The 27,243-nt window shown below is 40.5% G+C and overlaps 1 protein-coding gene across 2 annotated transcripts in view; it reads left to right on the top strand.

Annotated features, from left to right (window-relative positions):
- PCSK1 (proprotein convertase subtilisin/kexin type 1) overlaps positions 1-14,933 on the top strand; it is a 30,185-nt gene extending 15,252 nt beyond the window's left edge. Inside the window, exons 8-14 of one of the 2 annotated variants that reach the window (XM_035567640.1) lie at positions 1,610-1,822; positions 3,031-3,131; positions 4,138-4,371; positions 5,865-6,022; positions 7,800-7,933; positions 9,797-9,958; positions 11,556-14,933. In XM_035567640.1, coding sequence (XP_035423533.1) covers positions 1,610-1,822; positions 3,031-3,131; positions 4,138-4,371; positions 5,865-6,022; positions 7,800-7,933; positions 9,797-9,958; positions 11,556-11,918 — 1,365 coding nt within the window. In that variant the 3' untranslated portion in view covers positions 11,919-14,933. The remainder of the gene's footprint in view (positions 1-1,609; positions 1,823-3,030; positions 3,132-4,137; positions 4,372-5,864; positions 6,023-7,799; positions 7,934-9,796; positions 9,959-11,555) is intronic. The other variant, XM_050716238.1, reaches the window with a different exon arrangement.
- Positions 14,934-27,243: the final 12,310 nt, after the last annotated feature.

Raw genomic sequence — 27,243 nt, 5'->3', positions numbered from 1 at the left:
ACAGGAGCAAACCAAGGGAGGGTATTGAAAATAGAGCAGTTAACATTAGCAGATAAGGGAGAAGAAGAAAGGAGTCTGACAACTGACAAGCATACTCTGAGGGAAGAATGGAGGCTGGGAGGGATGGGTTGGTGATAAACAGGGATCTAAGTCCATAGGTAGGCAGTTAGTGAAAAGAGATAATTAAAGGCAATAATTAGGAACCAAAGTTCGGTGGTCATACTCTGAAAAATCAGGTTATTTTGTGAAGAATGTACCTGTTTTTACAACTTGTTTTATTTACTGAGGGGAACAAATTTACCCACGAATTTGTCAGGCTCCCTTATGCATGGATCTGGATGCTCTCCATCCCTTTTAGTCAGTCAGTGATGGAGCTGCCAATGAGTCTCATCCCTGACTCGTTTATTGCTGGTCCAGTAAAACACTTTAAGCATATGCTTAGCCTTAAGCATCTGAGAGGCGTTGGTAGCACTCCAAGAGAAATCAAATCATCTGTTTACATATACCATTGCTTTTCTGGACTGCAGCCTTTATTTTCAAAAGAAGATATTATCTCATTTTCTGTAATTCACGTGGGTTGTCCTTCCCATTTTAGCAATTGTATCTCAAAGAGTACAGCCTATTTTTCTGTTTTCTTTATTTCTAATGTTTTAAGTGCTGCAAATGTTGCTTAGGCCATGCATGAATAACTTTAAATCTTATCTGAGGGGTGAGGGTGATAAAAACCTGTATTTCAACTGCAGTTTCCAGTGAATATACATATATTAATAATGAATAAAAAATGAACTTTTGCTTTTGACATGAAACATATTTTCTCCTCTGAAGGATGAGCACAGCTGAAGGCTGAATAGCTGCTATACACTTCCTCTGTGATAGCTGTGATGGTTTACGTGTTGCTGCAGCATTCTCTTGTCAGCTGTCAGCATCAGTTGTTAGCTGCTGCTACCTCATTACTCTCTGGGGGCCAGAGCAGGGAATGAAAATGGTTATGTCCTGAGCCTGCTGGTGCTGGCCCACAGATTTGTAAGAGAAGGGAGGCTTTTCAACCAGATGTGCTTACTGTTGCTGTTTTTCAGCGAGTGCCACCAGTGAAAGGCTTCATTACAAAAAAAGAAATTGGTGGAAAAGTCATATTGTGTACATCATTTATACCGTTTACCATACCTCTGTGATTACAAGAAATGCAGGTGAAATAACTCCTGATGAACTAGCTATTTCTTTAAATTAAAAAAAAAAAAAAGGCGTTTTTCCTAGAAGTGTTCAGGACTGAAACACTGTTATTTGGGAAAACTGTCCTGCTGATCATAGACTCTGTTTTTAACACTAAAACCTATTTTAAAGAAACTTACTGTCCATGGACAGTAAATGTAGACTAGTCAAGCTAAAAGATACAAACAAGCTAAAAGATTGTACTATAGGGTCTGAGGTAGAAAACCACGAGTAGCTGTTTTCTTCTGTCTCTGTCTTCTATGGTGGAAAATTATCCTTTTGTACCTGAAAATATTTGACGTATTAGGCTTTCATGTTGGGGGGAGAGGAGGGGACAGGAGGAGTTGCTAAGAATATATTACAAAATCTCTTTTATAACCACCCGTTTCATTTCCTCTAGGGCCGAAATGGAAAAGGCTCCATTTTTGTATGGGCTTCTGGGAATGGAGGTCGTCAGGGTGACAACTGTGACTGTGATGGTTACACTGATAGTATCTACACTATCTCCATTAGCAGTGCTTCTCAGCAAGGCCTTTCTCCCTGGTATGCAGAGAAGTGCTCTTCAACTCTGGCCACAGCATACAGCAGTGGGGATTATACTGACCAAAGAATTGTAGGTTGTTTTTACCAGATTCAGAACAAAACATAGAAATGTGTTATATATGCAAATAACAAGTGAGAGCTCTTAAACGCTTAGTTTTGACCACCTGTTTTACATGTGTTTTGCATGCTTAGTGCTTTCATTTTGAAACAGTGAGGGATTTGTACTCCAGGATGTGGTTGTATTCTCAGAACATCTACTGTAGAGCAATGGCTAAACAATATCGTTGTATCAAAGAAATTAAATCCACACACTTGAAATCTTCTGATATCTGTGTATGATGGAGGCCTCTCGATGGAGATGGTCCCATTCTTCATGAGGAGAGATTGAGACTATAAGCAAAAAGCTTGTGGAGTTAGTGTACCCATATCAGTCAGCACCTCTGGTATACATTGTCACTCCAACACTTACCTTTTGTAAGATTTTTAGCCCCTCAGTTTCCACTGGTGACAGCAACAATGATGGTTTGAAACCTGTGAAAGATACTCAGCAAGTGGACAGATCAGTCTGTGTCTTCGTTAATGGTGCAAGAAATAACTTATACTAAAGAACTTTGCTGTGATAAAATAATGTTGAAGGACCTATAATTTCTGTTCAGCTCTGGTTGATGGTAATTTTACAGTAAACTACATGGATGGGGATTAAAACAATGTCATTCCAAATTAGCTATGGATCAGTACTTCCTAGCTGACTAGTCTTCATAGCCGAGATGTGAAGGTCTTGGTGTTGCCTCTTTGCATATCTAGAGATTTGTGGACAGATGAGTTTGGTATTTAATTGCCAAATAAAGCGTGTTTCATTGCAAATTATAGTTCTTCTGCTGAAGAGGGAGCAGAACACTAATACTAATCCTATGAGTAATTTTCCAGCAAGCAGTAATTTTAAATGTTCTAGGCCCAACACAATGATCTGTTTTTATGATTCACCAGTAAGCCTGAAACACTTATTGTGAAACCTTAGAATAAAATAAGATATTCAGTGTGGGAGTATTTTGTTCCAACACAAAGCATTTTGATACAAAAATTATAGTTGAAGTAAAAAGAGAGGATTGAAATATGAACAGATTTAAACATCGATCACTTTGCTGGTGAGGAATGTATTAATACGCACCAAGTAAAGGATACGTAGTTATGTTTGTGAGCATGGATTGACTGTATTTACAACTGTTTATTCATGCAATCTTAATATTTTCAGACAATTTTTTGTTGTTTTTCTGTCAGACAAGTGCTGATCTTCACAACGAGTGTACAGAGACTCACACTGGGACCTCTGCGTCTGCACCACTGGCAGCAGGAATTTTTGCTCTGGCTCTGGAGGCAAAGTAAGATGTCACAAAATTACTGTTGAAACTCCTCTTCTTCAGCCGCCCCACTATCTTCCCTCAAACATTGCCTCAAACATTGCCTTCCTGAAAGTTACACCATCTCATGCTGCTGCTCCACTTTTTGTCAGTCGGACTTGCTCAGCCTGATGACAGAAATAAGCAGCTACTTGCCTCAACACCTTCCTAGCAAGTCAGAACCAACGCAAATAAAACGTGATGACCAAGTAATTTTAGTCCATTTAGTGCGCTGGCAACAATTGTTTGCCCAGCCGGTCAATTGCGCTTAAAGGCAGTGAGGGTGTGCTTCTGTCAAGAGAGCGTAATTTGAAGACAATAGGTTGCGGGAGTTTAAGTGAAGTGCTTAGTCAATTTGCAGAACCTTTCCTGCCGGTGATGAGACATAAAATGGAAGGTACCGAAGCTCAGCTTTCAGAGCAGGCAGGGAGCAGGCAGGTTCACACCCTGCAGGGCTGGTAGCCAGAACTATGACTTAGAGGTGGAGGTGAAGAACAGGGCAGGACAAGACAATGTTGGCACATTGTTGACAAGACAATGGCCTTTTCACTTAGACATGGTGTAGGCTTAGCACTTGAATGGTGTGTGTTCGACTCCCTATTCTATTGCATACTCCTTTAATGACATAAGCCAAGGGCCATATTTTAAAGGGTAGAGTTAATCACAGATGACTCAAATGCCCGGTGAATTTTCAAAGTTCCCACCAGTTTCCATAAGGACTGGTGGGAAATACTATTTTTGCTAGATAAATTTAAATGCCTAAATAGTTTGGACTCTGATCTTGCTAGATATCAGTTCTTCATTTACATAGCAATCCTGTTTACCTGAAGAAGTATTGGAAGAATACGCATGCAATGTGCTCTATATTTTAAAATAATAGGGTACCATGTACATTTAAAACACTTTCTGTTGCAAACTAATATTGCAAACTAAAGAGAAATATGATAGATAGTCTCGAAACAATTAACCGGGCACATTTTCTCAACAGTCCAAATCTAACATGGAGGGATATGCAGCACCTGGTAGTCTGGACCTCAGAATATGATCCACTGGCTGGCAATCCAGGATGGAAAAAGAATGGAGCGGGACTGATGGTAAACAGCCGATTTGGGTTTGGACTACTCAATGCCAATGCGTTGGTGGATTTAGCTGATCCCAAAAGATGGAAAGGTGTACCAGAAAAGAGAGAGTGTATTGTGAAGGACAAAAGCTTTGAACCAAGGTAAGAATGTGTGTTAGTAGTAGCTAGGTTTACATCTATTTTAGTAATACCTGAAGAATAGTATTGTGCATGGATCGCTCGAAAGCAGACTAAGAGATTTCTTTTGATTCATTTGGTTTTGTCCTACTGTATTCCCCCAGGGACAGACAAGCAGCATTTGCTTGCTTGCTATTTTTTAGTGTAAGACTGATGAACATTGCTAGCATGAACTCTCACAAAAATGAGATTATCTCTGCTTTTACAGACAATGCGTGTATGAACGATACTGTGAAACTGAACCTGATCAGATAAGAATGTTTAGGCTGCTATCAGCAGATGAGCAAAAAGATGCCAAAGTTTTTCAGAGATTTTTTTTAAAGGAACATCTGTAGTAGTCTTAGCAACTCTTCTCCTGTGACATGCATAGGGTATGTTGAAATCAGGGTGGTATACTAAGCTTTAGTCACATCCATAGCACTGCTCTTACGAAACCCGTGTTTCAAAGGTTCACTGAAAAGAGTTACAAGCCATATTCACAAGTGTTCATAGTACAGTGAGCCTAAACTGAGCTCAACATACAAGCTTTAATCACAAATCACTAACCTGATTAATGAGTAAGGATATCTAGAATGTTTTTGTCTCTACTTGTTCATTTGTGTGTTTGTTCTTTAGAATAAATACAGATATTTCAAAGATAGAAATTATACCATGTGAGTGCACTAAAAGTCTGTCTGTAAAAACATATTATGGTGTTTTGGAGTGTCACTGCTTGGTAACCTTACAATTTATGCTGTTTTACTGTCAATTTGTTTTTATGAGCCCTCTCCTTTCCATCGAGTGTTGATCTAGTTCTGGTATATGCAATACTTGCTGCTTATGTATTTTTATTGCAGTCTTCTGTGTGACATAATAAAAACAAAGATCCCAATATTTTGAGTTCTGAATGATTTCTGTGGAGATTTAGATACCCTATTCATTAGATCATTTAGATACCTTTCTCATTAGAAGTAATGGAAATTGTGCAGAGAAAACTATGCATGAGCATGTATGGAGGATGTAAACCTTTTTTTCTAGAGATGGCATTAATCACAAAAGATAAAAAGCACTATGCCTGATGCAATGTTTTAACTTTATGATAACAGCTCTATTGCATATTTCTATGAGGAAGCTAAGTCTAAGTCTGATAGAGTCATGTGATGTAGCTGACTGCAAAGACTTTTTTTTTGTAGTCTCTGTGGAACAGTGAAGTGCTGACAGAAACTCAATTACCCAGACTTGCTTGCTTCCAGGGTGGGTTGCACAACTGTAACTTCTACAGTGCACACAACTTGATCCACTTCAGTATTTTCTGTACATTCAGAACTCCCAGGGTTTTCATGGGGACATTCAAAAAAAATTTTTTTTTCCTTACTTCTTTTCCCATCATTCTTAAATGATTGTTATTGTCTCTACGCTTCACATAATGATCCAGAATCTAAAGCTTCTGTCAATAATATTTACTGTAATTTTGCCAGATTATTAAGAGCAAATGAGGAAGTCATCATTGAAATTCCCACAAAAGCCTGTGAGGGTCAAGAAAACTCAATTGCATCCCTGGAGCATGTGCAGCTTGAGGCAACTATTGAATATTCCCGTAGAGGTGATCTTCATGTCACCCTGGTGTCTCCATCAGGTATGGGAAGCTAAGACATCCTTAGTTTCTGTCGCTGTAGTGTGTAACATTTCATTAAAACTACTTGTATGTTTCTCAGTGGATTAAAAAATAGTTAAGTACATCATTGGACAAATCTAGGCACAACCAACAGGTGAATGTGAGGACATTCTGAATGTGAAGCATCCTGGGAACGAGAACTAGTTCTTTGAATGCCTTTTTCATTCTTCTTGCATTTTGGATTATTTTTGTAAGAAGATGTTTACTTCAGAAATGAAGGCACTGTTTCTAATGTGTCGCATTCTAGCACCAGGACCTGTGAAAACTGAGAGTTCCTGGAGGTATCAAATTGTAATGCTTATCAGCCTTCCTGTGATTTAATGACCTAATGGAAAACTCAAGAAATCTGACTCCCTAGATTTCACCTGTTTCCCCATTGGTGAATGTAAAAAAAAGTCTGTATTTGGCACCATAATTCAACTATAATAGGTATGCTACAACATAGCAAGTGATCTTGACAGTGCCCTGAAATAAGGAGAACGAAAAGAAAGAAGAAAGAGTATAAATAACTTTGTAGAGAGTAAGATCTTCTGTCAGATCTGCCGATATTATTAAAAAGCAAAACAAAACAAAACACAGATAAACTTTCAGATTTGAATTTAAACATTGCTCTAACCTAATTTACTGATATTAAAGCGTAATCTAAGAATTTGCATATAATAAACTACTAATGCCTTGTTGATGTGATCGTTGCATGACCTCACTTCAAAGCAGGCTTAGATACTGTACATACAGTATTCTTCCAAAGCCTACCTGGTCTGGGATTCGTTTTAACCCTATCATTAATTCTTCATTTTCTGAGTTTAGCTTTTGTCCTATGGGACCAATGTTGCTGTAATCTGTTTTACCCTTGATTGTTGGTGGTGTTTTCTAATTTAATTCCATCTTTGATAAGTTTTGGGTTGGGACCATATAGATGGACTGTCTTGAGGCATTTCATGGAGCTCTTTCTACTTTTACAGAGATATTTTCCTCCCTCTATTGCTAAAACATAGGAAGCCTGGCTTCATCTCAGTAAAACACCCCTTTTTGAAAGACCGATGGCAGTAATTTGTTCCTCATCTGCATATGTATATCTGTGGGTTTAGTTGAGGTAGCAATAGTCAAGTATTGCTGCCCCCACAATACCACCATGTTGCTATTATGACTGAACTATCCTTTAGTTATTGCTGCTGTTGTTTTTTTTTTTTTTTTTTTACTTTCCTGTAAAACATTCCTACTAAATATATGTCATCCCTTTTCTTTATTTACAGTGTTACCTTTAAAGGTATTTATAGCTTGCGATCAGTCTCCCTGGGGCTTCTCTTGTTCCATATTACATAAATTTAGCTTCCATGCTCTCTCCTTATATGCAAATAAACATAAAAAAGCTTCTGTGCTGCATTAGAGTCTCTTCTGCTGCAGAAATGCTTTTTGAACTGTAGCATTTTGTAATAATAATAACAATACAAATAGTTTTTGCCCTGTTGGAGTTCTGGGCTGTAACATTTTACATTCACTCCCCCCCAAAAAATACAATGATGAATTCAGGATAAGGCTTTGGTTTTCAATTCTGTGTGAGCTGGTTTTGATAAAGCACCCGGTGACCAGAGATAGCATGTTTCCCATTCCCCAAGCCATGGCTAAATGCTGTTTTTCCAGGTTACCTTTGCACTACATTGTTTGCAAACCAAGCTAAGTGACAAACAGAAGCGTACACATATGAACACTCACTGCTGTTGATCTTGCACTAACACAGGGACCAGCACTGTCTTACTGGCTGAGAGAGAGAGAGATAAATCTCCCAATGGCTTTAAGAACTGGGACTTCATGTCTGTTCACACATGGGGAGAGAATCCAACAGGCACCTGGGTATTAAGAATTACTGATGTGGTAAGTATGTTTGTTAAGTTTGAGAGCTAACACAGAATATGATTGCTAGCCACTATCAAGTATGTTGAATAGTGAATCTTCTCATTAAGGAAGCTACAGCAAGAGTTTATTTAAATGGAGCATCCATCTGGATTGAAGATTAAAGACTGGCTCATCTGAAGAAAAAGCATAAAAAAAAAGATAAAGTCAGATTTTCTTGTTCTAACATGAATGCAAAGCACTGCACACATTCCACTGACATGTACCTGTCAAAAGGAGTTTCATGCCTATGTTTTTCTCACATCATATGTCACTGAAAGAAGTCACTTCTTAATATAATTTTTTTGTGATTCATGAAGTATGTAATCAAATTTACATATGATTAACTGCAAATTAGGTTTTTTTTTCTGCAGAAAAGAGCACATGACAGACGATAGTCTCCTCTTGGTACATGTGCATAATTTTCATTAACTCAAACCCCTTGGAATTAATGAATTTCTGGTGACCTTATAGAGCTATTCTGATATATATCTTTCCCTAACCTCTTTCTCAGAGTAATTACCACTGAACAACCTTTAAGAATTAAAGCCAAGAAATCTACAGATATAAAATAAATAAGTTTACTAAAAGCACTTGGGAGTATGGATTGCGACAGTGAGACAGAAGAAATCTGTTTGAGAGGCAACTGAAAAATCATTCTCTTCAGAGTGAGAGTGATCAGGCTCAGTCATCTCTGGAGAATTTCATTGAAGCTGTCTGTTAATCAGCTTGTCATTAAGGATCAGATCCTGCAAGAAACCGAGTGCTTCCTACCAGACACTGAGTCTCCAACCCTTACTGGCCTTGAATTGTAATCAGGAGGATGATGCTGAATACTGAGCAGATGGACAAGGCAGTTGAAGTAAATATTATTATCAACAGTGTAGTGTTAATACTGTAGGCTTATAGATAACCCCATGGTTACAGATATCCTGCTCTTAGTAACTAAAATAATGCCTTTTTTCTATTATTTTTTGGGGGGGAAGGAAGGAAGCTAAGAAGGGCATTACGTATGTAACTATCTTTTAGTTTTCATTGTCAAGATAGCAGTTCCTGAGATCTACAATAAACCAAGTTTTTGTCTGCAAGAAACAATGGATTTTTTCCTTAGTTTATAGGGTTTTGTGATTCCAGAAATAGGTTTTCACATTAGTGCCTTCACCTGAAATCAGGGATTGGCATGCAGAGTTACTGATAATTTAGTTGCCACATAAATTACATATGTAAACTTTGGCATAAACTTAGTAAGGAGCTTCAGCAGCCCTCTTCAGTCAATAAACGACCACGCAAAAATTCTGGAAGAATCTTTGGAAAAATAAAGTTTCACTGTCCTCTGTACCCTTCTCTTCCACTTTCTTCTATTTAAATACCATTGACAAAACTAATGGACAAAACATTTGTAGCTCACCTCCACAGACTGTGTTTTAGATGGCTATTGTACACTACCACAGAATATTATTCCAAACTACTGTTTCAATGGTAACTCTTGTGAGAAAATTGCAAAGGAATGGCTTAGTGATCTAATACCAATAACACAAACTTATACTTCAGTAATTTTGTGTCGTGTTTTGAAATTCCATCGATGATTACATGATCAATTAATAATTACATTACCTCAAAATATGAATACTTGGAGTAGTCAAGCCATTGCATTAAATCCCACCTTCTGATATGTTCTGTCTCTAATGTATTAGTCTTTTGGTGCTTACAAATCATGCTCTAAATTTAGATATTGAAAGCTTTATTGTTTATTTTACTGAATTCTCTCTGCTTTTAGAGCAAGTGTCCTCTGTTTTTTCTTCTTATATCCTGAGAACCTATGCTAATGCCGTGCTTGTCCTTTAGTCCAGAAGAATACAAAATGAAGGAAGGATTGTAAATTGGAAATTGATTTTGCATGGCACTACTACCCAGCCTGAACATATGAAGCAGCCACGTGTATACACATCCTACAATGCTGTGCAAAATGACAGAAGAGGAGTGGAGAAGATGACAGACCTCATAGAGGTAGCGGCACAGTAATTGTTTTCTGTATGTATTTTTAAATTTGTAGGAGCATTCTGGCTTTTTCCCTAATAAGAAGACACATACTTGTTCTGTATTCATTTCCTCTAGCCCCTGAACACTTGTGAGTTTTGCAAGTGTTCTAATTTTCTCAGAGTCAGCAACTGATATTTTTATTAGTCTCTGTTTTCATGTGCCAACACCTAACAGTTTTAGGATTGAAAGAAAGTATTGATACTAACTCTATGAACTCAACAGCTAATGCAGTTGAGTGGTACAAGGAGGGAGGAATGCACCACTGACAGACACACTAAATTCATGTAATTCTAGTGAGAACAAGTGTTCAATCCCAAAGGAGCCTGCTGGAGTGCTTCAAGGGAGTTTGGAAGCAGGTTTGTAACAAAGAAGCATCACAAAAGTGAGGAACTCACTGATTGAGATAGTTCAGTTAAACGGACCTGTTGCTGCCAGCTCCTTTTTCATCCTTTCCTTACCTTTAATTAGAGTGCTGTATGGAAAACAAATGTATTCTAGGCTCCCAAGAATAGCAGCTATTTTCTGGATGCTCATGATGATAATATTGTATATTTTCAAAATGCTTGATTATGTTATTGTCTTCAGCATACTTAATCACATCACATCTATTCATCTCCCCATCAGGTAATTAGGATGTCTGTAAATAATAGAGAGACTAACCTTCTTCAGCAAGGTTACAGAGGAGAATATTGAGGGAGACATAATTATGGTTTTCACATGCATAAAATTAAGTGTCCACAGTTGTGGCAGCTATGTGCAGTAAAATAAAGTTGGAAGAAAATAAAATTGGATTCAGGAGGTGCTATAGGAGAAGGTTGGTAGACACATACTAAAAAACAGCTCAAGTTCCTTTAGAAAGACAGACCCAGTGTAAATGAGGACGATATGCAGCCATATATTGCTGCATGGGAGGCATAACAGTGTTGAAATGAGGTTGTGCCTCAGCAATTTCTCTGTACATCTGTATTTGGCAATAGTCTTCCAGAGTTTGCTAAGATACATGTCATGTCCATGGGTTAGCCGTACATTACTCATCATTTCCCAGGTAAAATGATTACTACAGAGCAGGTAATCCAGAGGCATTAGTTCAGTCCTTTCCACAAGGGTATGTGGCACATTCAGAGTTGCCATCGCCACTGCAGGTGCTTGCTCCAGACAGCTGAGGAGCTGTCTCCCACAGTACAACCAGGAGTATTTGTGAGACTGGGACAAATCTTGCTGTAAAATGACAAGTTGTATCCTGCTGCTGTGGGATCTGAATTTGTAACTTCCAAAGTTATCTTCCTGAGTTATCTTATCCTAAGTTAACTTCCTAATCTTCCTAAGGGAGATTTCATACTATATGCAATGCAGTCTGTTTGAATATGAATAATGACAGTCTGAAGGAATAATGACAGTCTGCTTTGGAATAAAATGATCTAGTTCTTTTCTAGATGTTAGTGGCTCCTAAGTGAAAAAAATTATATCTACACACACATACATGAAAATCACTAATCAGAGCAAATCTGAATCCAGACAGTTTTGCTTTGACACTTAACCTCTCTTATGCCAATCTGCATTCTAGGACCACACCACACAGGAGAACCTGAGTGAAAAAAACAAAGTCACAGAAGATACTAGTAGTAACAGTGACAAAGCAGAAGATAAAATCCCATCAGAGGCTATGCTACACTTACTGCAAAGTGCTTTTAGCAGACAGATGGCTGAGAAGCGACTGCCAAAGAAGACTGCAAGTGAGAAGTTAAATATTCCATTTGAACATTTCTATCAGGCCCTCGAAAAATTAAACAAGCCCTCCCAGCTAAAAGACTCAGAAGAAAGCCTGTACAGTGACTACGTTGATCTTTTTTACAATGCCAAACCATACAAGCATAGAGATGATAGACTGCTGCAAGCCTTGGTTGATATCATAAATGAAGGAAACTAAACTATAGGGTATGGCGCTGAGTTGGAAATATTCATTCTCCCCACCCCACCTCCATTTTTATTTTTTTTCAGAAGTCTATTGTATGCTCTAGTTGTGTAATTGCTGCTTTGATTGCTTCATATTTAACACAAATATCAAGGAAGGAAAAAAACAGGTGTGGGAGGATAAGGCAGTAAACTCGTGCTTTTTAGTAATAGCTTTTTTCAAAGACTTTCTACATTACCATCAGAGTAGATTTGCCCCCTCAGGCATGAAATGCAACAGTATTCCCCTGAAAATACTAATGCTCTATTTTAAACAATTTTCACGTTACTTATTCTTCCACCCTATTTCCTTAGCATGAAGTAGGATTCAAAACCTGAATTACTAAGCAGTTTTGAACTGAACTGCCAAAGCTTTGGGGATATACTCTCATCCCTGGAATTGTAATGAATAGTGTAGTCTTTCTTATATTTGGCATTTATTCAAGATTTAATACTTGCAGCAAGTACCTCTTCCCTCACAGTTGTTTTTATTTTTTATTTCATTTTTTGTTCCTTTTCCAAACAACAATGCACTCTTACCCTTCTGTTCTCCTGCAAAGGAGCAGCTGGGAAACTGGAATTGGATTGGAGCATCAGTGAACACTGATGAGGTTATTAATGATTTAGACTACAGACAGACATACTCTAACGTAAAAGAGCTCCAAACAACACATTCCAGACCATGGGGATTCTCACCACCGAACTTAAACTGCCTAAATGAAGTGCCTGAATTATGAGCTTAGTTTTTCTAGGCTGTATGTAGCTAATGAAGACAGATAGCACTTAAGAGCACTTGACTAGTTTTTGCACTGGTTCTGAATTACCTGCTGGAGTACTCATTTATTTTTATTGACTGGATGAACTTTGGGGAAACAACCTCTTACCTTTGGAGCCTCGGTTAGATTTCTAAAGTTGAGTAATATAAATGCCTCCTAAGATGTCTACATCTGCAGCAATCAGGGCAACAAAGCTAGGATCATTTTGCCCCTTCCTTAAACTGTGACCAAAGCAGTGTAGAAAGGGAAATTATACCAGCAGAGAACATCTAATGAGTGCATTTTGGAGTATCTGTGGTGAATTGTAACATTTCCCAAATATCTAGGAAGGTAAGGCAAAATGAATGGGGGGGAGGGGGAAGGAGGTGTATGAATGAAAAAATACCCAGGAGAAGGGAGTCAGAAATGGAGGAAAAAACTGCATGGGTTGTGAAGGAGGGAGAGGAAAAGAAGGAAGGGGAAAGTGAAAGAGGAGGAAACGGAGTAGCTTCGGAGAGCAGGAAGGGCAGGTTGCTGCCTACCTTTAGCAGTCATAAGAGACTAAAGATGAAAAGTGAGATGACAGAGAAGAATGCAACATGGTGAGAACATGGTGAGACCCTTTCAGAATATAATAAAAGTAGTGAAGGGAGAAGCAGTGTGGCCAGAAAGGTCTATCACCCTATCCCAAGTGGAAAAAATTATACATGGTATCATATACAGTAGAATGATATGAATGGCATCATATGGCATCTAATGACAGTTTTCCACACATACCTCTTTAAAGTTGGAGTCAAGATTGACTTATTGTTTTGCTGTTCATAATTAAAAACAAACAAACAAAAACAGCAATGCATGGCTGGGTGCTCAGAAATAGGAGAGATCTACTACAAGGAAATGAAGTGTCTCATTGCAGTGCTAAAGATAATCCAAGCAAGTGCTGACTAGGTTTTACTTTTCTCCCTCTTTCTCATCTACCGTTCAAATGTAGAAATGTAGAAATGTAGACTAGACATTTTCCAGACATTCTAGAAAAAAATGTTCCTTCTTCACTGTCTATTCCTTAAAATGATCCAACTTTCTCTTAAAAAAGAAATTGAACATTTTGTTCATAATTCATCAGTTTGGATAGAGATTTTTCAAACTTCACACTAAATTCTGTAATTTCTGCTTGAAGGCAACTTTGAAAATTATCTTACCAAACTTAAGATTTAAAAATCTTTGCATATTCATTTGATTTTAGTAGGTTCATGTCTACCTGGGGCTCAGTCTGTGTTTTTGCCAGCTTTAGATAGATATGGCTTAGTTGATTTGAAAAATTCTTCCATATTTATACTCCATGCTACAACAATAACAACTGCAAGAGTGAATGTCTCTTAAACTTAAACTGCTTGCTCTCTGCTAAGAAATTTACTTAGAACAAGAAGTGAAAAAAAAAAGTTACTGAAATTAGAAAACATTTTTTTTTATGTTGTCCCTTCAACACACAAGCTTTCTGGCAATACATAACTACTGAACAAGCAGAATGTTAAATTGCTGCTACTGGAGCAGTTAGTGAGAGCACTAACTTATTTCCACTAAAATGTAATTGTCAGAATTGGGAGTTTGTCTCTACAATAAATATTCCCATTTGGTGAGAAAGGACCACTGTTAGTCCTGTGCAGTGAAATTCAGGGGCTGGTTCTGTCAGATAGTGGTGGTTTTTGCCAGTTGTCAATCCAGTACGTTAAAGTGAGGAAAGTACTACAAACACTCAAATCAGCCTTTGAAAGAAGTTTTCAGATATAGATGGGTGGAATACATAGGACTTTGTTTTAAGATCGGTTCCTATGTTGTAGCCAAAGTTTCATAAGAGGACAACTTTAAAGTCTCTCTTTTGAATGTTTCCAACCCAGAGTAGACTGTACAGGAGTAAATTAAATTATTTTTATTGTTAGTCTTTCCTTGGTGCCTGTGTGGGTTCTGTGAAAAATGTAAAAGGAAAATAATGTTTTCTCTCAGAATTTTAAATTATATTTTCTTTACAGGTATTTATAATGTAGCAAAGATTTTACTGAACAGACAGAATTTTAAAAGGTATAATAAATTATATTGAAGAACCAGATTTTTCTTGGGGAAGAGACAATTTCATCCAATAAAGGTATTTTTTAAAAGGCATGTTCCAACAGCAACTGCAATATGTATGTGATGTGATGTTAAAATTTGTCTACTAGTAGCATAATACAGTGTGTTAGCAGAGCTCAGATTGTGTGGTCTTAACATTTGTAAAGAAAACAATAAGATAATGTCAAACCACTGCCTTAAAACAACAGGGAAATACAGTTTAGAATTGAAAGCAAGAGCTTGAGAAAGTAATGAGGGGCTGGGTGAAGAAAATGTGCAATTATTGAATAAGAAGAACCGCAAAGGATTTCTCCACAAGGAGGAACACTGCACCTTGCACAACTGCAGCTGAAGTGAGGTTTGCTGCTGACAGCAGTGGTATCAGTGTTTGTCTCCCTGGGCCTGAAACACAGAATTGTGCATGTTTCACATACAGACGTGTCTGAAGCACTACAATGACATAGCAGAGAAGAATCAGTCATGGGGGCAAATTAAATATACAGGTCTTCATTTTCTTGCATCGAAGTCTTACTAGCTAAAAATGCCATTTTTTCCCCACTGCTCACATTTCAACACAATAAAAAAGAAGCCCCCATGTGCTGGCAGTGCCTGTGGAGAATGGCATTTCAGGGGGAGATGTTAGCTGCTCCACACCACATTGTGCCTCCTGCTCTGTCTGCCCCTCTGTGCCCCGCAGTGGGTGCTCGTGGTCCAGGGACGAGCCATGCCATGTTCAGCATGCAGGTCTGTGGGGACCACCTGGCCTCTGTGCACAGCCTGCAGTGTTGGGTGGGCTGCTCTGGTCAATGATGATGCCCAGAGAGATGAAGCCACCCCTGCAAAACCCCCTTCTCCCTCTGTTAAGTGTGGTGCCAGGGAGAACACTGCGCAGAGAGGGATGAGTCTCTGCCTCCCAAAGCCTTACCCTCATAGGGACTTAGGAATCGTTCTTATACTCGCACTGAGTTCACTTCTCAAGTCTTGGGTAACTACTGCTTGCCAAGCAAAACCTGATTTTTCTGGATTGTCAAAGTACTACTTGTGCTTTCAATAATCTATGTTTGCATAGCAGAAATATTTTTAGTAAATGTGAACAGAAAATACATTTGTAAGGTAGCATTAAAGAATCATGGAATCATAGAATATCCTGAGTTGGAAGGGACCCACAAGGATCATCGAGTCCAACTCCTGGGTCTCCAAATGACCACCCAAAAAGTCAGACCATGTTTCTGAGAGTGTTGACGAAATGCTTCTCAAACTCTGGCAGGCTCGGTGCCATGACCACTGCCCTGGGGAGCCTGTTCCAGTGCCCGACCAACTCTTAGTGAAAACAAAGAAATCTAAAGCCTATATTCATGTAATATTAACCTATTTCCACACTAAACAATGTGTTTTCTCTTAATTTGGCTTGATTTTTAAATGTCATGTTGCATTTGAACTTTCCAATGTTAGCTGTTTTGAGTTACCAAAGCAGGTATGTCACAGCCCCAAACTCAGAGAATAAGGAGTCAAAGACTGCATCCTCTTTCTTACTTCTCCTGAAGTCATTTGAAAACAATCATAAGCATTTTCAGTGTAAATAAAACTATTTTAAAAGAGAAAAGGCTTCTTTACAAATATATTACTGACTTTGGAATTATGTTAATATTAGAAAAGATTGGATATAGTCTATTTATGAAAAGAATATAATCATAGGAAGGGGAAACATCTGAACACTGCTGTTGAGCTATTACACATCTTACATACAGAACTAATCCTGCAGGAGTGACAGCCATGTTTATCATCACAGTAGCAGAATGATCAGTGCTGTACCTGCAAAAGCAAACTGACCTCTACCACTGCACTTTTTCAAACGTTACAAACTCAAGGGAAGTTGGCTTCCAATTAGTTCAGTTCTGAAAACAGCTATAGTTTAAAACTTACAGGGGAAAAAAAAAAAAAACACCTTTCTGCTCATTATTAGGCAACACCACTTTTGTGTTCCTGCAGATATATAGAATGTCTGCACAGCCTGAAACCTTTCTATTTGATCAAATCCTTTCTTTCACAAAGTCTATTTCTAAAGCTCCCACCACAGAGGCATTTTAGAAGGGGACAACTCTACAAATAAGCTTTTTGCTCTGAATCAGTTACTCAGCTAGCTAGCATTGCTGACTGCAGACTGAAAAGGTTCAAACTCCAACTCTGCTAGGCACTAATAGAAATCATTTCAGTAAATATTTTTCTAGTTAATGACACAAACACTCATTAAAAATATTGTTACTCTCATTGCTATTTATGGAGATAATATAACCAGAAAGAACAAGAAATTTTGCTTCCAACAACACAGTAAATGCACAGTGGAAAATAATATGTCAAATACATTCCACGTTTCATGAAGATACCAGAGAAAAATAAATAGGTAATATCTGAATATGGGTAGTTATCAGGAAAATATATCTTACCGGTTATATCGTTTCAGCTATTTGACTACTCCAATCAAACTTAGCTGAGCTATATATTTCTTTCTGATATCGTATTCTTTCCCCAAAACAAATGAATTGGTTGCTGATATATGTACCGTTTTGTTTGAGTATGCCTGTGTTATCAGTCAGTGTTTCAAATCAAAAACATGCAGCATAATGTAGTGCCATATATTCTGATAAGGAAATGAACTTAGAGCTAAGGACGTGCAGCTTTGCATATGCTGATCCGTGAAGTGCTCATGTGAAATGGAGCTATAAAGGTTAGACAAATAGCAAAGTCATATGTCAGCTCCATTAGACGTAGTGAATTAGTCGTACATTTAAGAATAGCTACAGTGCAATGCAGAGCATCGCAAACATCCAGGAAGTAAAGGCAATGTTCAATACCATGGTTCGATAGGTAACTCAGTTACGTGCATGAAAATTCACAGTCTGTAGGGGACATATTAAAAACTGGGCATCTAGGAAAAAATATGTAGCTACCAGTTTTTCTTCCTTTACCCTGTATTTCAGTTACTCTGCCCCAACCTTGAATGAAACTTGTCCGAAAATACCTGTAGATATTACTCTGCCTCAACCTTGAATGAAACTTGTCTGAAAATACCTATAGATACTGAAAACACCTTTTAACCAGTGACTACATCAGACTCTGAAATCAATGCAATTCATTGCTTTTTCCTTTCCATGATAAATTTTTATTTTTATTATGTGAAATACCTGTTCACATGGTTGTGTGTAAGCACTTATTAGTGGCAGAACAGAAATTCTTAGCAGAAACAGGAAGAAAGACAAAGATGCAGATTGCAAATGCTAGAACAGAGCTTAAAGTTAAACTTCTACTCAGATTTTGCGTCGAAGTAGTATTAAGTAGGCTCCTTTTGACAGTGGCAGAGGAGGAAGGAAGACTGAGTTATCTGATGATCCTTTTAAAAGCTGGAGTACAGTTTTCCAGAGAATCCTGTATTCCTGTATTTGCACTGAAAGAAAAATAAACCTAGTCTTATGCAAAAAAATAGACATAATGGTATAGGGAGTTTTGAACAATTCAGACAGTTAAGTAATACTGGCTTTGAAAGACAATAGGTAAGTATTGTGTCAAGTGCTATAAAAGATGGATTTTCATAGAATCAGAGAACATTTTGGGCTGGAGTGGACCTTAAAGCCCACCCAGTTCCAACCCCCCTACCATGGGCAGGGACACCTCCCACCAGCCCAGGCTGCCCCCAGCCCCATCCAGCCTGGCCTTGGGCACTGCCAGGGATGGGGCAGCCACAGCTCCTCTGGGCAGCCTGGGCCTGGGCCTCACTGCCCTGAGTAGAGAGGTTCTTCTTTCTAGCTGACCTAAATCTACCCACTTTTAGATTAAAGTCATTACTCCTTGTCCCATCACTACACCCCCTGACACAGGGTCCCTCCCCAGCTTTCCTGTAGTCCCCTTGAGGCACTGGCAGGTTGCTGTGAGGTCTCCTCGGGGCCTTCTCTTCTCCAGACTGAACAATCCCAGCTCCCTCAGCCTGTCTCCACAGGAGAGACACTGCAGCCCTCTGTTCATCCTCATGGCCTCCTCTGGACTCATGCTAACACTTCTGTGTCCTTGTGGAGGGGCCCCAGAGCTGAGCGCAGGGCTCCACGTGGGGCATCACAAGAGCAGAGCAGAGGGGAACAATCCCCTCCCTCGCCCTACTGGCCACACTGCTGTTGGTGCAGCTCAGGGTATGGGTGGCTTTCTGAGCTGCAAGCACACATTGCCAGCTCATGTCGAGCTTCTCATCAACCAGAACCCCCAGGTCCTTCTCCTCAGGACTGCTCTCAGTCCATTCTCTGCCCAGCCTGTATTTGTGCGTGGGATTGCTCTAATTCAGATGCAGGACTTTGCACTTGGCCTTGTTGAACCTCATGAGGTTCACACAGGCCCACCTCTCAGGCCTGCCCAGGTCCCTCTGGATGGCATCCCTTCCCTCCAGCGTGTCAACTGCACCTCACAGCTTGTGCCATTGGCAAACATGGTGAGAGTGCACCCAGTCCACTGTGCATGTTCATGACAAAGATGTTAAACAGTGCCGGTCCCAATACTGACCCCTGGGAACACCACTCGTCACTGGTCTCCACCTGGATATTTAGCCAAGGACAGCAACTCTTCGAGCGTGACCCTCCAGCCAATACTTTACCCAATGAGTGGTCCATCTGTCAAATCTATGTCTCTCCAATTTAGAGACAAGGATATCATGGCGTACATTGTCAAATGCCTTGCAAAAATCCAGGCAGATCATAGAGTCATAGCACTTGACAATAAATAAATAAATAAATAAATAAATTGTACATGATTTCTTTCTTTAGCTGGTCTTGAACCTGATCTTCTCCTACACTGGGTGGTTCTTCATTTTCCCAATCCCTACCTTTGCCTTCTGAGACTTGAACTATGTGGTTGGAGCTCTTATCAGTGAAGACTGACGCTAAAAAGTTGTTGAGTACCTCAGCCTTAGCTATATCCCAGGTAACCAGGTCTCCCGTTTCCGTTAGCAAAAGGATCACTTTTCCCTTGTTTTACTTTTACCACTGTCCCACTGGTGTACCTATAGGAGCCTTTCTTGCCCTTGATGTCCCTTTCCAGATTTAATTCTGTCAGTGCTTTGGCTTTGCCCAATTTATCCCTGGCTGCTCACACAGTGTGTCTGTATCCCTCTCAGGCTACCTGTCCTTGCTTCCACCCACTGTAGGCCTCCTTTTTCTGCTTGAGTTTGGCCAGGGGCTCCTTGTTCCTCCATGGAGGCCTCCTGGTGTTTTTGCCCGACTTCCTCTATGTTGGGATGCATCGCTCCTGAGTGTGGAGGAGGTGATCCTTGAATATCAACCAGCTTTCTTGGGCTTTTCTTCCCTCCAGGGCTTTGTCCGAGAGCAGATCCCTGAAGAGAGCGCAGTCTGCTCTCCCAAAGTCCAGGGTAGCAAGCTTGTTGTGCTCCCGTCCTCCCTCCTTGCTTCCCTCAATATCCTAAACTGCACCATTTCATGATTACTGCTGCCAAGGCTGCCCTTGATTTTCTCATTCCCCACCTTGTTGGTGAGAATGAAGTCCAGCATAACACCTCTCCGCTGTCACTTGGAGAAGGACGTTATAGGACATAGAGGGCTACAGACTCTCCCCTTCCTGTCCTTCCTAAAGAGCCTGTGTCCTTCCATCCTAACGCTCCAGTCATGGGACGCATCCCACCATGCTATATATGCATATATAATGCCATACGTAATGCCATACATAATGCAATACATAATGCCAGTGCCAAAGCCCTGCAGGTGTGTGTATAGCTCTAACTCGTGTTTATTCCCCATGCTGCGTGTGTTCGCATAGAGACATTTGAGTTGGGCCCCTGATGAAGCTGACTTACTGGCTGCAGTGGCTGGACTTCCTTTGCACTGCTCTTCAGATGCTCTCCTGCTGACCCATGACCCTTCTCCAGGCTCTGGGCATCTGTCACTGACACTGGCATCAAGCTGGGAGGGGCGGGTTGGATTGAGGTTCCCCTCCCTTGGCAACTCCAGTTTAAAGCCCACTTCACCAACTTGGCAAGCCCATGGCTGAAGATGTACTTGCCTTTCTCTGACAGGTGGACCCCCTCAGTCCCCAGCAGACCAGGTTTCTCGACGTGAGTCCCATGGTCTAAGTAGCCAAACCCCTGCCTGTGGCACCCATCTGTTGATTTGCCAGATTCAACTGGCCCTTTCAATTCCCTTTCTATCAATTTTATGTATCTTATGAAGACACTGCAGTGAAAAATCCTTCAAGGCTTTTAAAACTGAAATAGTTTAGGGAAAGTTATTCATAGTACTCTGAGTATTCTTTTAGATTTCCTCCAAAACCTAATAGAAATAGCCTCCTTTAGAGCTTCTGTAAGAGTAAACTCTGAATCACACCACAGAGCCAACTGTCTTGCGAGTATGTAAGCAGCTCAATTCTGATTCACAGGCCTAATTCAGGCACTGCAGTTACACATCTAAACTTAGACATGGTGAATGTTGTTCTCATCTCTCTCCATCTTTTGCTCCCAAGTCTGGTACTGGGTCGTGCTGAGCACATCTCAGTGCATCTGCTCAGCACTTTTGAAAAGCTAGGCTGAAGCTCTGCCAGACTGAGCATCCGTTCAGACAACAGGGCTCTCCAATCCAGTGACAGCTACAGAAAATGTTACAAGGATCTCAGATTTCAGCCGAATGTTTTTCTCTATAAATACCCTATGTGACACTCAGACTCGAGTAAAATTTATGGGGGGAAGACAATGGCCTTTCATGTCTTCAGTTTAGAAACTCATTTAAATACATGTTGCAGGTGATGTAAAACCATTGAGGAAATGCTAAATCTTGCTCACTTCCTTAAATCACTTTCCTGTCCTGCGTTAACATATACATAGGATTAAGCACTTGATTGAGCGCTTGGCTGAATCCAAAAGGATTGCTCCTCCAGGGTCCCTTTGCATGGAGCAAGGGGATGTGATTTTAAAATTCTGCTTAGTTATCGCAAATGTCTGCTTGCAATTCTATATTGAGTGTCGTGAGTCATGCCTGGATTTCCATACAGCATGCAACTGAGTTGCACGAGTTGCTTGCGTTGCAGTGTACTGTGTCTCAAACTAATATGGTGAATCACTTTCCATTAGGAAAGTGCATGTGGGTCCTTCTTTGTCAAAGAAATTGCATTGACAAAGCCCCAGGCAAGGCCTGTGTACTTGGACGTTTTACTTCTATGCAGATCAATTTCATGGTGCTACTAAATATTTCAGGTGTTTGGAAATTTAGAACCTATGTGACCTCAGCATTCTTATGAAGTTGAGAGAATTCCATCCCTTTAAGAAGAAGCTAGTTCATAATGTATTACAATAATTAATTAGTTTCATTTTACAATGCAGTTCAAATGCGTCGGGGCTGAAGAACTGTCTGAAGACAGACACTGTTACTTACTTAAACATAAATGTTTAATGACTCCACTGTCTTTATAGGCTTGTTCCAAATGTTCTTACGTACATGAGAAATGAAGTCATCTGAAAATAACTTGAGTCAGGTGTTATCCCACAGCAAGGGAAAGGAAGAGAAAAGAAAGTGATGGTAGATTGAAAACAGACCCAGACAGGAAAGAGTGAATTTTGTGCTTTTCTATTCTCTTTATTCAAGCAATTTTCAATTGCATTACCCTGGCTTAAAGGGACAAATTATAAAGATCTTTCTGCTGCTCATGCTGATGAGTCAGATTTGGTTTGTTTTGTAACAAAATTCATTGCTTTCTTGATCTCTCATATCTCCCTTTCCTCCCAGAATTCCAATTATAAAATCAAAAGGACAGCATTTCCAGCTATTCAGGGTTCATCAGCTCTGCAGTTTGTGTTACTCATCTCAGTTCCTTGATTTCATGCCTGTAATTTCATACCAACTGAGGGTCTAAGTCATTACCCATTTTCAGGAACACTCATCAACATTTTCTTACCTTTAGAGATGCTCGGTATTTACTTCTCTCAGCAAGGCTAATGGCAGGTGTGTCAGCTTTACATGTTGCACTGTTCAAAAGGCCTATACACACCTATCTGAAGCATGACCACAACACACTATTCTTAAAAAGTGTGTTGACGGAGGAGTGTGTCATGGCTTAAAATTTAAAAGCAGACACAAGGAAGTAGGGGCCCAACTTCCTTCACCTTTCAGTGGCACCTGGGTGCCTAAATGCCTTGGGATTTTTTTTTCAAACTCCACCCCATATTGCATTTCTCTAGAACAAAATATCCCTGCACAGATTGTGAAGTGTGGCTAGGGGATTATGCACTAATATGAGCATAATTGTTTTTCTGTTAACGCAAGGATGATGCTCAGCCTGCAAATATCTTCTATTTGCCTACTTTTGCAGCATGCAGAGTCATACAATTAGTTTCTTTGTGTGGGTGGAAGTGCATGAAGAAGAGATTTAATTTACTGCATTGCACCTTGCACATAAAAAAACCCTGATGTTTAGCTCTCCCTGTCTCCCCACAGGGACCAATCAGCTTGTCCTTTCCAGAGTCACAAATGGAACTGATCTGTTCATACTCCTCATTTTCATTAGGCAGTACTGTTGTCACGCAGTCTGTTCAAAGAACCAAATCAAGGAAAAGAGTTAACAAAGTGTTAGGTTTCATAACTTTAAATAAGAACCATCTTTTCACTTCAGGGAGGAATCCTCCTTGACCTCAAGCTTCCAGCAGCTGATTTAAGGTAATTTTTCCATTAGAGGCTACCTCTGTGGCACTAATCACACGAAGTACAAGAACCTGGAAAAGCTTGGATAACCTGTGAAACCTGAAGTGATTCTTGTGGTGTTAACAGAATCAGGCTGGTATTTTAAATGGGTCCAGCCACAGGCCCAGCCCTGTCCAGCCTAAAGCCTTCTGCCCAGACAAAAATGATTTCTTTCTGCTGATCTCCATCCTACCCTCTATGATAAAACAGCTGAGATTTCACCTGTGCTGGACAGTGTTTTTATGGTATGGCATTTCCAGGTGCACTTATTGTTATGAAACAGCGATTCTGTCAGTATGGTTTATACTGATTCCTCAAAAAGAACAAATTATACAACAAAAGCCTTTGATTTAGAGGTCTATGTTTTCACCAAGACATTTTAGCATCTCAAACATTTCTCATCTCTTATACATTTAAACAGAAATGTTGTGTTTTGGATGCTAGTACATTTTTTGATGCAGTAAACATAATTGCAAAAATCAGCATCTCATGCAGTAACTCCCATTGCTGTCAATCGGATTTACACATTGTGTGGAAGCTTTGCAGATCCCATAACATGTGGGAATTTATTGATTTCAGAGGAAGACCCTCATGGGTACCAAAGCAGATACCAGATGGTAACCAGCCTGAACTAAGGGCATCCTTAGAACTGGAAAACTACAAATTAGCCAAGAACTGTGAGAAGTAAAACAGAACTACCCAACTATCCACCCTGAAGATAATTACTTGTGATAGTGGCCATTCTCCTCTAGAATCATTGGATCATATATAAACGTACATGTATCTATACATAAAACAATACAAACTTTATAAATTTAAGCATCACTAACTTCTCTCATGGGTGGCATTGGTTTTCCTTCAGGGACAGTGCTTTACACTTGATTTTAGACAACACCTGGAGAGCAGAGTGCTGCGGCTCCCTTTTTCTACCAGCCATCTTAGGTCTTAATTCTTTCGAGTCTGCAGATGGCCAGGAGAAAGATGAGCACTACTAGCACTTCAACTAGCTGGAAAAGTAATGCAGGAGAGCCAAGATCACCTTTTGTTTACCCTGCAAGAGGGGAAGGCTGAGTCATCTTCATACACATCTCATGCTTAGTACCTTGCTGTGCCATCTGTGTGACCACTGCTCAAAAAACTTCCGATTCTGGGTTATTCTTAACATGCTGTAACTATTATTGTCAACAAACGGGTCGCTTAGAAGCCCCTCAACCAGGTTATGATGTGTCTGTGATATTTTTAGGTTTAGCTAATATGTGAATCCATGGCAGTTATTTCCTGTGCTTAATAACACTCTGGGTTCATCAGGATAAATACAGTGTGATGAAGATAAAGATGTATTGTGTGAGACAGCTGGCAGATATGTAGCACAGTACAGTCCCTCGTCAAGTGGATTGCGGTCAGAAGCAAAATGCAGCAAGATGAAGGGTGAAGGGAAGATATGGGTGTCAGAAATCAGTGGGATGTTTTGGCATAGATTTCTCTGTGCAGATAGGTCCCAGTCAGCCTGGCAATAGTCACAACAATCACAACTCGCCGTGTCTGGCTCATTAACCAACAGCTGTTCTTTACAATTTGGAGTGGCAAAGACCACATCTGTGATTATGGCATTCACATTTGGTGCTCTTGTCATGATCCTTCACGTGCAAAGAAAATGTTTTTCTTTTCTGAAGAATCACAGTCAGCCCAAGGAACCTCATTGACCAAAATGGTTTGCTTTCTTCTGCCCTGAACAGAGAGCCTCCATGGTTTGCAGGGAGCTGCTCCTGGTCCCTGGATGCTGCTCAGCACCTTCCTCTGTACAGCTGCTTGATGCTCAGGACAGGTGGAAGAACAGATAACCCACTCTGGTGTCCAGATCCGGAGAGGTGCTCACCTCCTAGCGAAGGGGCAGGGTTGCTCAGGTACTGCCTTCTCTCCATGGAAGGAGTGACAAGGGACACATGGGAACAGCTGCAGGTTCCTGATGACCTGTAAGCAGCACTTCTTGCAAACATTGTGCAGGGCCCATTGCTGTGCTCTGGTCAAAGTGGCTCCAGCGTGCCCTGCAGGCAGAGTGGGAAGGAGAAGCAGGAGAAGGCAGCACAGCATGGCATTTGCTTCCCCAGAGCTCAATGGAGCTGTAGCTTTGCCCCCAGCCAGGTGCCCATGAGGACGTGGCTTGAGCAGAGTCCTGGACTTGACATCAGTGCTGGAGAAGCTCTGCCATGGCCGGTCTGCCTGATGACAGGGGCTCAGCCTGCTCCACACAGAGGAAGCCAGGAGAGGGTCGGGCTCCTTGCTGGCACTGTCCCACACCTCCTGATTGCCACTGTGCAGCACATGAGCCCGCCTAGAGATGAGCTGTGGGACAGGCAGCTGTTAGATGTGTATCTCCGGCATTGCAAAGAACCCTCTGCACCGAGGTATTCTTCCTTGGCCAGGGTGTATGGAGGAATTACCTCTCTGCATTGCCTATTTTTTTCCTGCCAACATCAATGAATTATTTTCTATAGGCTTCAGTTTCATTTCTGCATGTTTCTTGTTGAGTTAAAAAGTTCCCCGTGGGTTTTCTGCCTTCTTTTCTGAGATTCTAAGAATTTTATGTCTTTTTGCAGGTGAATGGGCATGAGGAACATCTGCTGAGGTACTCCTTTCACATTGCTGTATTGCTATGACCCCGCTGAAATTAAGAGCTGAGTCAGTTTAGGTGGGCATATGAAAAATGAACTTGTGATACACCCTAATTATCTAATAATGCTGTCAGGAAGAAATTACTGAATTTGCCTAGATTTATTTTTTTCTTTACATTTTTTACAAGGGGGATAACACTAATAAAATGGGATAGCAACATCTAATTCTTGTTTCAGCTCAAATTCTGGCCCTGCTGAACCAGCAAATTGCCCATGATGTCTCAGATGCTCTGTGCCTGCAGTCTGCTCTTCCCAGTGCAGTCCTGTGTGTTTGTGGGTGCTGCTCGGTGGCATTTTCAAAACCACTCATCCAGTAGGGTTTTACAGGGCTGTGATGGAGAGCTGCAGGATGTGCTGCAGCACACAGAGAGGAAATACATCTTAGCTGAAATCCACAGCTCCTCAAAGGATTTAACATGCCCTGTTTCATAACAGCAGCTAAGGCAATGCTCGCAAGGCATCTGAAGGCATTTACTATGCCTTTTGCACTACTGGAGCTCTATAGTCAGACTCTAAGCACCTGTAATTGCTTATAAATTCCCCTTCCATTCCATATGGCTCCACCTTTCCGAGCTCAGACATATTATAAGTCTTACCTGCATAAGGCTGATTACTTTCAAGTAGGTATTAATGTTGCATTATTACCCTCTCATTGACTACATGAGATTTTATAGGGTTTTGCCTTAATTAGAATTCACTGAAATTGCTCTTGCTTTCTGGAACATAGGAATTTCCATGCACGGTACAGCCCAAATCATTTGGAAAGATTCACACTGCATTTTGCTAGGCTGGCAGCCGAGGCTGTGATTTCAGCCCTCCAGGCTGCACTTCGCCTTTCTAAACCTGCTCTGATGTCAGTGGCAGCCCGGGCTGTGCCAAGCAGCAGCAGCAGCCCAGCTGCAGCAGTGCCAGGCTTCCCCCAGGACCAGTCTGTGCGTCCTTCCCTCCCACCTCCATCGCTCCTCTGCGCACTCCGGTAGCAGCGGGGATGCGAGGGATGGATCCGGCGGTGGTGGCGGGGTGCCCAGTGTGCTGCCCGCCTGCTGCTGACCTCGCTT

Source organism: Cygnus atratus, chromosome Z (genome assembly GCF_013377495.2).
Source record: "Cygnus atratus isolate AKBS03 ecotype Queensland, Australia chromosome Z, CAtr_DNAZoo_HiC_assembly, whole genome shotgun sequence".
NCBI lineage: Eukaryota > Metazoa > Chordata > Aves > Anseriformes > Anatidae > Cygnus > Cygnus atratus.
The sequence above is the reverse complement of the archived record's forward strand: the minus strand, read 5'-3'. Positions and strand labels throughout refer to the sequence as shown.